General features: G+C 38.5%; 1 protein-coding gene across 11 annotated transcripts in view; it reads left to right on the top strand.

Annotated features, from left to right (window-relative positions):
• The window catches only part of bptf (bromodomain PHD finger transcription factor), a 145,525-nt gene that overhangs the window by 64,229 nt on the left and 68,751 nt on the right, over window positions 1–12,545 (top strand). For all 11 annotated transcript variants that reach the window (XM_043715056.1, XM_043715058.1, XM_043715055.1 and 8 more), the window contains 6 exons: window positions 2,381–2,581; window positions 6,018–6,211; window positions 6,754–7,109; window positions 10,736–10,867; window positions 11,581–11,710; window positions 12,095–12,230. In XM_043715056.1, the coding sequence (XP_043570991.1) occupies window positions 2,381–2,581; window positions 6,018–6,211; window positions 6,754–7,109; window positions 10,736–10,867; window positions 11,581–11,710; window positions 12,095–12,230 (1,149 nt within the window). The remainder of the gene's footprint in view (window positions 1–2,380; window positions 2,582–6,017; window positions 6,212–6,753; window positions 7,110–10,735; window positions 10,868–11,580; window positions 11,711–12,094; window positions 12,231–12,545) is intronic.

Genomic DNA, 12,545 nt, shown 5'->3' with positions numbered 1-12,545 from the left:
GGGAAAGCAAATCTTAGCAGGACTTCTACACTTAATGGTAAGGTCCTAGGGAGTGTTGCTGAACAAAGACCTTGGAGTGCAGGTTCGTAGCTCCTTGAAAGTGGAATCGCAGGTAGATAGGATAGTGAAGAAGGCGTTTGATGTGCTTTCCTTTTTTGGTTAGAGTATTGAGTACAGGAGTTGGGAGGTCATGTTACAGCCGTACAGGACATTAGTTAGGTCACTGTTGGAATATTGAGTGCAGTTCTGGTCTCCTTCCTATCGGAAAGATGTTGTGAAACTTGAAAAAGGGTTCAGAAAAGATTTACAAGGATGTTGCCAGGGTTGGAGAATTTGAGCTATAGGGAGGGGTTGAATAGACTTGGGCTGTTTTTCCTGGAGCTTCAGAGGCTGAGGGGTGACCTTATAGAAGTTTACAAAATTATGAGGGGCATGGATAGGATAAATAGGCAAAGATTTTTCCCTGGGGTGGGGGAGTCCAGGACCAGAGGGCATAGGTTTAGGGTGGGAGGGGAAAGATATGAAAGAGACCTAAGGGGCAACTTTTTCACACAGAGGGTGGTCCGTGTATGGAATGAGCTGCAAGAGGGAGTGGTGGAGGCTGGTACAACTGCAACATTTAAGAGGCATTTGGATGGGTACATGAATAGGAAGGGTTTGGAGGGATATGGGCCGGGTGCTGGCAGTTGGGAATAAATTGTGTTGGGATATTTGTTCGGCATGGGTGAGTTGGACCAAAGAGTTTGTTTCCGTGCTGTATCTCTCTATGACTCAGACTCAAAGTAGTGGTTAAGTCATAGTTTTGGTATGTGTTGCTTTGACTACTATTTTATGGGAAGAATATTGCAATATCGAGAAAGTTTATACAGTGGATTCAGCAAGTGGTTGGAACTGTAGTGATATGGGATTTGAGATTCTGGAATGACTTCTGTCGGTCCTGGATAAACTATGAATATTATTAAATTTTACTTCAACCAGCTTGGCAAGAAATGTTTTCCAAGAAGGAATTTGCTTTGAGTGTTCCCCAGTTAATGGACAATCTTTGCACACGACCAGTTTCGCAACTTCTATTTGGTACCTGTCCCCTCAGACAGTCAAGTTCAAGAACGAAGTGTGCAAGAAAACATGGACAGCATCCCAGTATTCTGCAGGTTTTTGGATGCTGAATATATAACTATTTCAGAATGCTTCATTGAGTACTTTGTTATTGCAATCTTTATTAGTTGGTGATCTTGCAGTAGAAAACAATCTTAAAGTTTATCGGCCATGGAGTTTATATAACAAATAGTTGGCCATGCAACCCTCAAGACTGCTTTGAATCCCATCCCTGAAAGAGTTATTCTTCATGTTTATTTTAGATGAGCTTTTGTGACTGCATATATTTAGAATTTCCTTGCTGCTTAAGTAGTATATTGTACTACTGGGTCTGTGATTAAAGCACCTTTCTTTCTATGATTATATCTTTTTAAAATTCACTGCATGAGCCCTTTTGTATTTGAATAACTAATTCTTGTCCCTCCCACATTTTTCTTGAATAATTTAATTGTTCAAAATTCTATAAAATGCAGCATTTTAGGATTTTTTTCTCATGTTAAAATGCTGAAAGGGAATCATAATTGACTCTGTTCCCAAATAGTTTACTGGGAATATAGAGCATCATGCAAACTGGGTAGGTTTAATTTGACATTTCTGCAGGAATGGTAGTGAGACTACCACAACTTGCTTTGTCATCCAGACCAGGAAGAGTCAAATCAGTCATCTTCACTTCTAATTGGTATTCAGTGCTTTTATTTGCACTGGGAAGTATAGCCATTAGTTAAGGACAAGTTTGGGATAATGTTAAATATCTGCCTGGTCTTATGGTTTTGTATGAAGGATGACAATCTTGATGAGTTCCAGGCAGCCATGGCACTGTACCGAAGTATGGGTCAGCAACCAGAAAAAGGAGCACTAGGGTGTAGAAAGGGGAGGTGAGTGGATTGAATAGGATTTATAACAAATCTGGGACTTGTATGATATCAAGCTGTGATGTTTTCAACTGGTTGAAACATCAGTGGATTGGAAAGAACTACTGTTGTCACAGTCTACTCTGCTTTTGCGTAATTAAGAATAACCTTGTAAATTAAGATCTTGGTTAGTATAATTTAAATGGTTACGTCCTGCATGTCAATCAAATAAGAAGTTAAGAAAATTTGAGCTCTGTTTAACGGATCGATTATTAAACTATATGCCAAACAGTGTTCATAATTTCATTGTGGTTGATTGATTCTATTGTCCAGTGACTTTGATTGCAATTCATTGCCACTGGTTGTGAAGAAACATATTTGGATTGCTTTTCATGTTTAGTAAACCAATTTGTCATTATTTTCCACCACTTCAGAAGATGCTATTGAGACTTCCACTGATGCTGCAAACATTGCTGTGAAAGCTACATCATCACCGTCACCTGCTGATGATAGCACCAGCAATGTGGATTTGTCTAATGACACAACCACTCAGGATACCAGTTTCAAAATGGTTGAAGATTTAGAGAATATGGAGGGATCCTCTCAGTCTTCAGGAAATGGCCAGGATGAAACAGGTGAACTTAATTATTTCTATCAAAATGTTGACTTGTTAATCCATCATGTAATTTGAGTAATTGAAATCAGGACCAATAGCAAGTTTTAGCAGAACCAGTACTGGTCAAGATTGTATTTGCTAATTCAACTCTGGCCCCAAAAAAATTGACAAAACTGAAAGTTTCGTATTTTTTTCATGAAATAATATGAACCTTTGCTAATTTTTGTACAGGGGATTACATTTATAGTTTTAAAGTATGTCAAAGAAGATGATTGTCCGAAGAGTCAAAACTCCTGAAGCAATACTGGAATATTTAATAGGTTGCCTAACAGCGCACTCATGGGCAATATAGAGTCATACTACTGATTACAGTGGCATCTAGAGCTACACCTGAATATGGAGATTCTTCTCACTCAGGGGACAGTAATGATCTTGATGCATGCTAGAACCGAATTAGAGTGTGAGTTGCAGTTAACTGTCCAAAGAACATGGAAAATGCTTGGCTGAGAAAATTGAGTTGTTTACCTCACTCCTGAGCAACCATCTCCAAAAGTATCTGTATTATTTCCCCTCTTTTCTCCCACAATTTAATTTTTTAGTCCATTTTCTTATAAGCATTTACATATATGGGAAATTGGGAACAGAAGCCTACAATCATGTGATCAATGGTTTGGTACACTGATACACTACGCTATTGCAAGTATTTTGATGGATTTCATATGTAATTCTCTAGCTTTTAACATCTTTCCTGGATGTGTACTCCTGAATTTCAGAGTTACTTTTCATTAGACCCTTAGTTCCATATATTTATTGATTTCAAATTCACTAAGTGCCATGGCAGAATTTGAACCCAGGTCTCTGGAACATTACCTTGCTGTCTGGGTCAACAGTTTAGCAATAATACGACTAGGCTGCCACCTCCCTGTTGACCTTATATAGATAACTGTTTTCAGCCTTATTTTACATGCATTGTGGAAAAAACTTGTCTAAATTACTTTTAAAAAATACAAGTTTGTGCTTAAAATCTTCAACATGACATGAAGGAATTCCTGTAACACTCTTAGTGAGTCAATTGATGGAAAAACACTTTTTAAATCCATTTGTATCTGTGTGCTATTGTTTGTTGATACCACAGTTGAAAAAAAGGCTTTATAATTAATGTTGCATTAAAAAAGCTAAATCTATTGCAGAAGACAGTTTAGAGTTGATTGCTATAGGGGATTTCCTCAACCAAATTAATTACTTCAATTAATCATGTATCATGTAGAGCTTTAGTATGTTTCTCCAATCTTTTAGGAAACTGCATAGGTGATTTCTTATCGAATCCCACTTGCATATGATTTTCTTGTACCTTTAAGTTTTGAGACAGCTTATGAACACCGAACGGAGAATTCACTACAAGGGTATACAGGAAAGCCACACACACAGACCAAGTCCTAAACTATGAAAGTAACCACCCCAACACACAAACGAAGCTGCATCAGGACACTATTCAAAAGGGCCACAACACACTGTAGTACACCAGAACTGCAAAAAGAAGAGGAGGAACACCTATACAAGGTATTCGCCAAAAACGGATACCCGCGCAACTTCGGGTCTGGGTGGGTTACTCTTTGGAGGGTCAGATTGGACTTGTTGGGCCAAATGGCCTGTTTGCACACTGTTAAGGATTTTATGATTCTATCTCCTTTGAGCTTTCCCCCTCTCACCTTGAATGCATGCCCCCTAGTTTTAGGCATTTAATTCGACTGGGACAACACTACTATCGTAGGGCAAGCCAGACAGAGAACAGCCAGGGAATTCCTAGAGGCATGGCATTCATCCACAAACTCCATCAACAAACACATCGACCTGGACCCAATATACCAACCACTACAGCGGACAGCTGAAACTGACAACTGGAAACGGCAGGGACAGACCACTATAAACACCGGAGGAAACATCAAAGAAGCGCTTCACAGGAGGCTCTCAAGCACTGATGATGTCGCCTAGCCAGGGGACGAAACGTTTGCAACAAAAACTTCCAGCTCGGCGAACAGAACCACAACAACGAGCACCCGAGCTACAAATCTTCGCACAAACTTTGAACCTTGATTCATGTTAAAAACCAAAAACCTAGTATTATGGAACTGTTACTTTTGAAGAGGTTTCCCTAAGCTGAAGGTTTTTAAATAAAAATCAAATGTATTATGAAAACTTTTCGTGTTTCATTCCGCGAGGATTGCGGAAAAGGGATTCGTTTAAAGTTTTGTGGAAACACTTAGAATGGTTTCCTTAAGAGGTTATTGGAAGGTGTCCAATGTCATTGGAGTTTTTGTTTAAAAATGAAAGTTCTTAGAAATAGCATGACTGATGATAATTGCTTGTTCAGCTTTTGACCTAGTTAGGTGTGTTTTTTGAACAGTTCCTGGCTTGGAGAAGGTTCTTGTGTTTTATCTGTCTCATTCGGAGGGAAGGCTACAAAGAATGAGCTGAGTTGGAAGGGAAGTTATTTTAATCAGGTTGTTTGGACATGCTGTGACATATTTCCAGGAGAAGTAGGTACTTTGGTTTATGAATTTCTTCTGAAAGTGTCAAAAGAGCATCTCAAAATTGCACTTTCTGAACAAATTGTGCTGGAAGGCTTCAAAGATAATTATTCATCATTAGTAATAGCCTCACATGCCGGAGTTCTCGAACAACAGACTTTAGGACGTCAAGAAATACCAGAAGATCATACCCAGAAGTAGACCATAGAATCTGCTGCAACATTTGATGAGATCATTCTGATCTGAGAATCCTCCGTTCCACTTTCCTGCTTTATTGCTATAACTGTTGATCTCCGTAATGATGAGGAAAAAATCTGTCTTAGGCCTGAATATACTTAATGATCAAGCCTTGATAACTCTCGATAGTAAAGAATTCTCCAACTTGATTGGCCTCTGAGAGAAAAGATTTTGAGGTACTTCCTTCCCCTTAACCTTCAGGTGCATGTGCTCAGTCCAAGACTGAACTTAATTAACACTTTGGCCAAAGTGTTTGATTTTAGAACACCAATCTCTACTGAGAAATCTCTTTAACTTTAAGAATATATATATGTTTGCGTTTTGTGTTTGCATGCATGAGAGTTTTGGGATATTTAGAAGGATAAGCATATATTTCTGTGTTACTGACTGTGTAAACCAGTTATTGCACCTTTTGATACATCAATAATTGTGTTCATTACGAAATCTGCTTGATATATCCTGTTTAAATCCTGACAGAGATTTGATGTTTAATTGATCATGTTAACTGGAATAAGTATTTTTGTTATGTTGTGATCTGTGGAGGAATGGGAATTAAGTAATGGTGGACTCTAGCCTCCTATCATTAAAAAAATACAAATGAGTAGGATATGATGTGTAACAATATATCTAAGATTGTTTGAGTGAATTATGCATTATCATTGATAACTCACTAGTAATTGTTTGCTGTAGAATCAGCAGAATTCAGCGGTGATAAAACATACGGTGAAAATGGTGATTCCTCTGGAGCTGGTAAAGGATCATCTATCCCTACTCGGATGGTCACAAGGTTACGGAACCCTGATAGCAAGTTGAGTCAGCTTAAGAGCGCCCAGGCTGCAGCTGCAGTGCATGAAGCAAATAAATCATTTAAGGAAGGCAGAGAGGTGAGAGACCAGCTTGTACATAATCCTAGATATAAATTGAATGGCATTGCAAACAACACGTAGAGGTATATATTGATCAACTAAATTTCTCTTTAAACTTAAGGTAACTTTAGGTATTCTTTTGAATTACCTGTAAGTCTTAGATCTTTGAGATATTTCGTCTGCTTACCACATTTACTACAAGAACATAAACTGTGGAGCCAGTGAAAGATTTTTAGGCCATCAACTCCACCTCATGCAAATTTTATTCATGTTGCCTCTCTCCTGATCCCCCACTGCAACTTCTTGATGTTTACATGAAGATATCCATTTATTTGTCTTCCTGGCAATAGTGGAGGAGAAGGGAATACAGCAATGTTATTAATACTTCCATAACCACCAATGCTCCCTCTTCCAGAAATTTTGAAGTTTAACTACCTTCTCAAGATGGCTGTAAATTCAGCTTAAACTATTTATAGATATTTATATTGAACTAGCAAACAGTGTAGAATTTGGAGCATGTATTAATATAAAATGGCATGTTGGGCTTATTTACTTTTCAGGTCCTGGTGGTGAATTCACAAGGGGAAGTTTCTCGTCTGAGTACAAGGAAAGATCTGGTGATGAAGGGAATTGTGAACAACTTGTTCAAGTTGGGTCAAGAGGGAAAGTATCGTGTCTACCAAAACCAATACAGCACCAGCACCTTGGCGCTCAACAAGCATCAGCACCGAGAAGATCATGACAAACGAAGGCATCTTTCACATAAGTTCTGCATGACCCCTGCAGGCGAGTTCAAGTGGAATGGTGCTGTGCATGGGTCAAAAGTACTTACAATATCTACTTTAAGACTGACCATTATCCAGCTGGAGAATAATATCCCATCCTCATTCCTGCATCCTAACTGGGCTTCACATAGGTGAATGGAATTAGTTTCTTTGCGTGTTTATAGATTGTACTTTTATGCTGCTTAATTTTCTTCTGAGTTTGAAATCAATAGGCAATATTGCAATTTCAGCAAAAAATGTTTATAGAGATAACTGGGAAATATAATTTGCCTGCTGCAGTTTGCCACCAAGCTGTTGTTTTAAACACCAACATATAAATGTATCAAGCTGAAATATTGGTCTTGGCAAAACTGGTGATGTATGTTGAAATGATAGAGGACACCATCTAATGTTCAATACTTGAAACTGTTTTGGCTACCTTGATTATTCGAACGACGCAGACAAGGAGTATTTTGTTTGGATAATCGAATGTTCGGATTACCCAAGCATTGGGACTTTGAGATCTTGTTTGGATAATCCGAAATTCGGATAATCAATGTTCGAATAACCGAGGTTGTTCTGTGTTGTGGATTTCAGCCTAGTTTTCAGATGAAAGCCGCTTAAGTCGAAGGCACATCTTTGAGGCTTTGTGAGTGGAGCTAAGAAATAAAGAGGAGATGGTGGTCTTATTGAGGTTGTACTATAGGCCCCAAATAATCAATGGGAATTAGAGGAAGGGGAAATAGGGCAGGACAGGTACTGAGGTGACAGTGAGGGAGGACTTTGGGACCAGTGACCATAGTTGTATTAATTTTTAAAATAGTTATGGAGAGGGACAAAACTGGTCCACAGGTTTGAATTCTACATTAGGGCAAGGTGAATTTTGGTAGAATTAGACAGGAGCTTGCAGGGGTTGTTTGGAGTAGTGTGCTTGCAGGCAAAGTGGGAGGGCACTAAAAGTGATGCAGCTAAAGTTTAAGGTCTATATGTTCCTCTGAGGGTAAAGGGCAAGGTTGGCAGGAATAGGGAATCCTGAATGACAGGAAAAAGTGAGGCTTTAGTCAGAAAAAAAAGGTGGTGGTGTAGCTCAGGTACAGACAACTGCAATCGGGGAAATCCTGGTGGTATACAGGGAATGCAGGAGTCCACTGAAAAAGGAAATCAGGAGGGCAAACGGAGGGTATGAGAGAGCCTTGGCTGAGAAGATTAGGGCGAATCTGAAGAGGTACTTGAAGTATATTAAAGGAAAAATAATATCTAGAGAGAGCATAGGGCCCCTCAAGGACCAAAGTGGGCATTTATGTGTAGCACTGCAGATGGGCAAGGTTCTAAATGATTATTTCTCAGCTGTGTTTACCATGGAGAAAGACATGAAATCTTGGGAACTTGGGGAAATTCGTGGTGATATCTTGGGCACTGTGCATATCACAGTAGAGGTGTTGGATGAATTAGAATGTATGAAAGTGGATAAATCTCCTGGTCCTAACCAGATATATCCAAGAAAACTGCAAGAGTCTAGAGAAGAAATTGTGGGGCCCTGGCTGATATTTCTGCATCATCGTTAGCCAAGGGTGAGGTCCTGGAAAACTGGAGGATAGCCATTATTCAAGAAGGGCTTCAATGAAAAGCCTGGGAACTATAGACTGGTAAGCTTAACATATGTGGTGGGTAAGTGACTTGACAAGTTTTTGGGAGATGTGTGTGCATTTGGAAAGGCAAGGTTTAATTAGGAGTAGTCAACATGGCTTTGTGAATGGGAGATCATGCCCCTCAAACTTGTTAACTTCTTTGACCAGGAAGGTTGATGAGGGCAGGGTGGTACATGTAGTCCATATAAGGCCTTTTATAAGGTTCCATGTGGTAGGCTGTTTTGGAAGGTTAAGATTGCATGAAATCAAGGGGGAGCTGGAAAACTGGATACAAAATTAGTTTAATGGTAGGAAGCTGACAGTAATAGTGAGAGGATGCATGTCAGACTGGAGGCCTGTGACTAGCGGAGTGCCTCTGGGGGTCACTGTTGGGCCCATTACTGTTTGTTATCTATGTCAGTGATTTGGATGAGCATGTACAAGGCATGATTAGTAAGTTTGCAAATGACACTAAAATAGGCAGCATCGTGGACAGTGAGGAAGGTTATCAGAAATTGCAGCAGGACCTTCATCAGCTGGGGAAGTGGGCCGAGAAATGGCAAATAGAGTTTAATATAGCTAAATGTGAGATGTTGCATTTTGGAATGTCAAATGAAGGCAGGAGTTTCATGATGAATGGTAGGGCCTTAAGGTGTGTAGTGGAACAGAGGGACCTTGGGCATGAATCCAAACCAATGCAAATTACTGCTACCGAGGATGACTTTAACTCTGAGGTCATGAGTTAATTATGTCACATTATACAATAGCAAGTCGAATATAACTTGCAGATCTGGCAGCATCTGTGGAGAGAAAGTAGCGTTAACATTTGGAGTTCTGTGATGGTTCTGACGAAGAATCACCAGACTTGAAACATTAACTCTGCTTTCTCTCCACAGATGCTGCCAGGCCTGCTGAGTTTTACCAGTAATTTGTTTTTATTTCATATCTACAGTTCTTTGTTTTATTTTATTCTGACAGTTCCAAAAACTGCAATTCTAAGGAACAATCTGAAAAGCAATTTATGAATTCCTGATGCACATTTCTATTGCCAATTTGATCTTTCTATTTACTTTAAAATCACCTGTGATTTAATGCGGTTGCTTTATCAGAAACATCCAATATTTCTTTTATACTTTGTCCCACATTGTGATCATTGTAATGGGGCTTGTGGACCACTTCTTTCTCCTACTATTCAGTACCTTCAATCAAACTGATTCTACATCCTAATCTCCTCAGCCATGACTATTTCTAACCGTTATGTAAATGCATCCTTGATGACAGAGTTACGCTTCCATCTGGCTTCCTGAATTCTTGAAGGTCATATTTCCCTTGATAATATTAAGAACCCAATCCTTGCCATCCTGAAGCCATATCTCTCTTTTGGTTATCAGTTGTATTTGTTTACATCAAAGTGTGCTATCAATTTGTTTATTTTTGAATATACTGTGTGTCCATAATGGATAAGCAGCCTTTATTGTTATCTTTTAACATTAAGTCTTGACTGGTGTTATCCAAGATTGTTTTTGTTTTTTTCTGCTTCCTGACATTCTCCTCTTAATTTCCTGTATCAGTCTTTTCTTGTCTTACTCTTTTGATATGTAAAACATCTTTCCATATTTGACCTCTTGCTCCCACTATTTATGGGCCAGTGACCCATGAAATGGAACTCCATTCTGTCACATCAATCTGTCAGCTACCTTTCCACTTGCTGCCATTGTGGGATTTGAACCTCTGACTGAGAGCATTCGACTGAAATTCAGGAGTACTAGTACAGTGTCCACACATTGCCATCTGTCCAGCCACCAACTACCCTTGCCCTTCTAACAGGGGAGAGGTTGTTAGTTTGGAAGATGTCATTGCAGAGCTTTAGTGAATTGTTGCAGTGCATCTCGTAGATGATACACATGCTGCCACTGTACACTGGTGATGGAAGAGGGTGATAGAGTGCCATCCAAGGAGGCTGCTTTGCCATGAATGGTGTTGAGCTTGTATTATTCGAGATATTCTCTTCCAAGCAAATGGAGAATGTTCAGTGAACTCCATATTTTGATTTTGCAGGTTTTACAAACTTCAGAGACAGAATAAACTTGCATTGTTGATTTTACTGATGTATGTGCAATAATCAACTTTGTTTGAACAAATTTTTTCAGATCTAATTGGATAAAAGCAGTCCAGATGTGCAGTAAACCAAGGGAATTTGCACTAGCTCTTGCAATCCTTGAGTGTGCAATCAAACCTGTTGTCATGCTTCCAGTCTGGCGAGATTCATTAGGGCATACCAGGTGATTTTGTTGCCTTTTCTATTTTTTTGGTATAACCTTAGCTTAATACCTAATTATTCTTGCAAGCTTCTTTTTAAAAAAAAAGTAAATAAAGGTTGATCACCACCTCTTTTTTTACCTTTTAAATAGGAAGATAGAATATCCTACCAAGAACTTAATCAGAATGTGATTTTATTTTCCATTATAAATAAAATACAGAATAACACTAGGTAATCTAGTATCTTAAAAAAAAATTAATGTACTGCTTTACCTGTATTTTCTGAGGGATTGATATGAAGTCCCCCTCATGTACTTTTTTCCCACATATCTCCAGTTATCATTATCGGTTTGGTCCGTTGACAGGATAATGCATGGCATGAAGGGGGTCAAAAATATGAAAAATTATTGGGAGCCATTGTTCCAAAACCATGTGATCTAGCTGGAATATAATGAATATAGGTATTTAAAATAACAAGTAAAGGTATTTAATACCAACATGTTTGACACTGCAATATAGTTTATAGGTTTTACTTGAATTATGTTCTGTGCTTCTAAATCGTAATCTCTAAAATACCCATCACTGGTTATCAATGACCCGTGAAACTAGAAAGGAAATAAAAAAAAGTTGGATAATCTGGTCTAGTTTTCGAGTGGTCATCATGAATTCTCATTGAGACATAAATCTTTATTTGGGTCTGTAGAAAACTAAGATAATATTCCTGCATTGATCACAGGTTTTATCGATTAACGTCAGTTGAAAGAGAAGAAAAGGAAAAAATTAAAAAGCGAGAGCGGAAACAAGAGGAAGAGGAAGTTATGCAGCAAGCTACTTGGGTGAAATATACTTTCCCTGTAAAGCATCAGGTAGGTTGTCAGGTTACCACTAATTATGGATATTTTCTCATGACTTAGCAAGAACATAAGTCATCGATCTTTGATACAAAAATAATTAAATGAAGTAGTTGAGTTGACAGTTAAAGATTCAACAGTATGGTTGAACTATAAGACTCTACACTTAAGGTGAGTCAGTTGTTAGCTGTCTGCTAGAGTAATGATATTCTTAACTCCAAACCACTGGAAAATTTATACAGACCTGCCAATTGGATAATCACTCATTAACAAAGAAGTATAATTCAAAGTTTTTTCCGCTCTGGTGATGTGTCATCAGGGACTAGAGACATGATAGGGGAGAGAAAGTGCAATATTTTGTTATTTAAACTGCATAAATTTAACTTGACATTAACACAGGTATGGAAACAAAAGGGAGAAGAATATCGTGTAACGGGATATGGTGGTTGGATGTGGATTAGTAAAACTCACGTCCATCGTTTTGTGCCTCGGCTACCTGGAAATACGAATGTACATTATCGGAAAGAGCTGGAAGGTATGTTTCAGCTCCGCCGTGGTTGATTGTGCTGTGCAATATTTCTTCACTGTTGAGCATTCAACATTTTTAATATCTTGACAATTCACATCTCAGTAACAGAAAAATAAGATTGTGTTGTAAACTGCCGTTGTTGAATTTGAAGAAAAAAGTCTCTGCTTATGAATAAGAGATCTCCTTTTTGACTCGTTGTTTGAATGACGAGTTCTCTTCCCAGAAAGTTGCAAAAGTTGCATCTTTAATTTATTCAAGGCCGTATTGTTAATAATTTTGATAGACAAGGATTCAGTGTTTATGGGATGCAAACAGGAATTG

The sequence above is a fragment of the Chiloscyllium plagiosum genome, chromosome 24 (genome assembly GCF_004010195.1).
Source record: "Chiloscyllium plagiosum isolate BGI_BamShark_2017 chromosome 24, ASM401019v2, whole genome shotgun sequence".
NCBI lineage: Eukaryota > Metazoa > Chordata > Chondrichthyes > Orectolobiformes > Hemiscylliidae > Chiloscyllium > Chiloscyllium plagiosum.
This window is presented reverse-complemented; position numbering and strand designations above follow the sequence as displayed.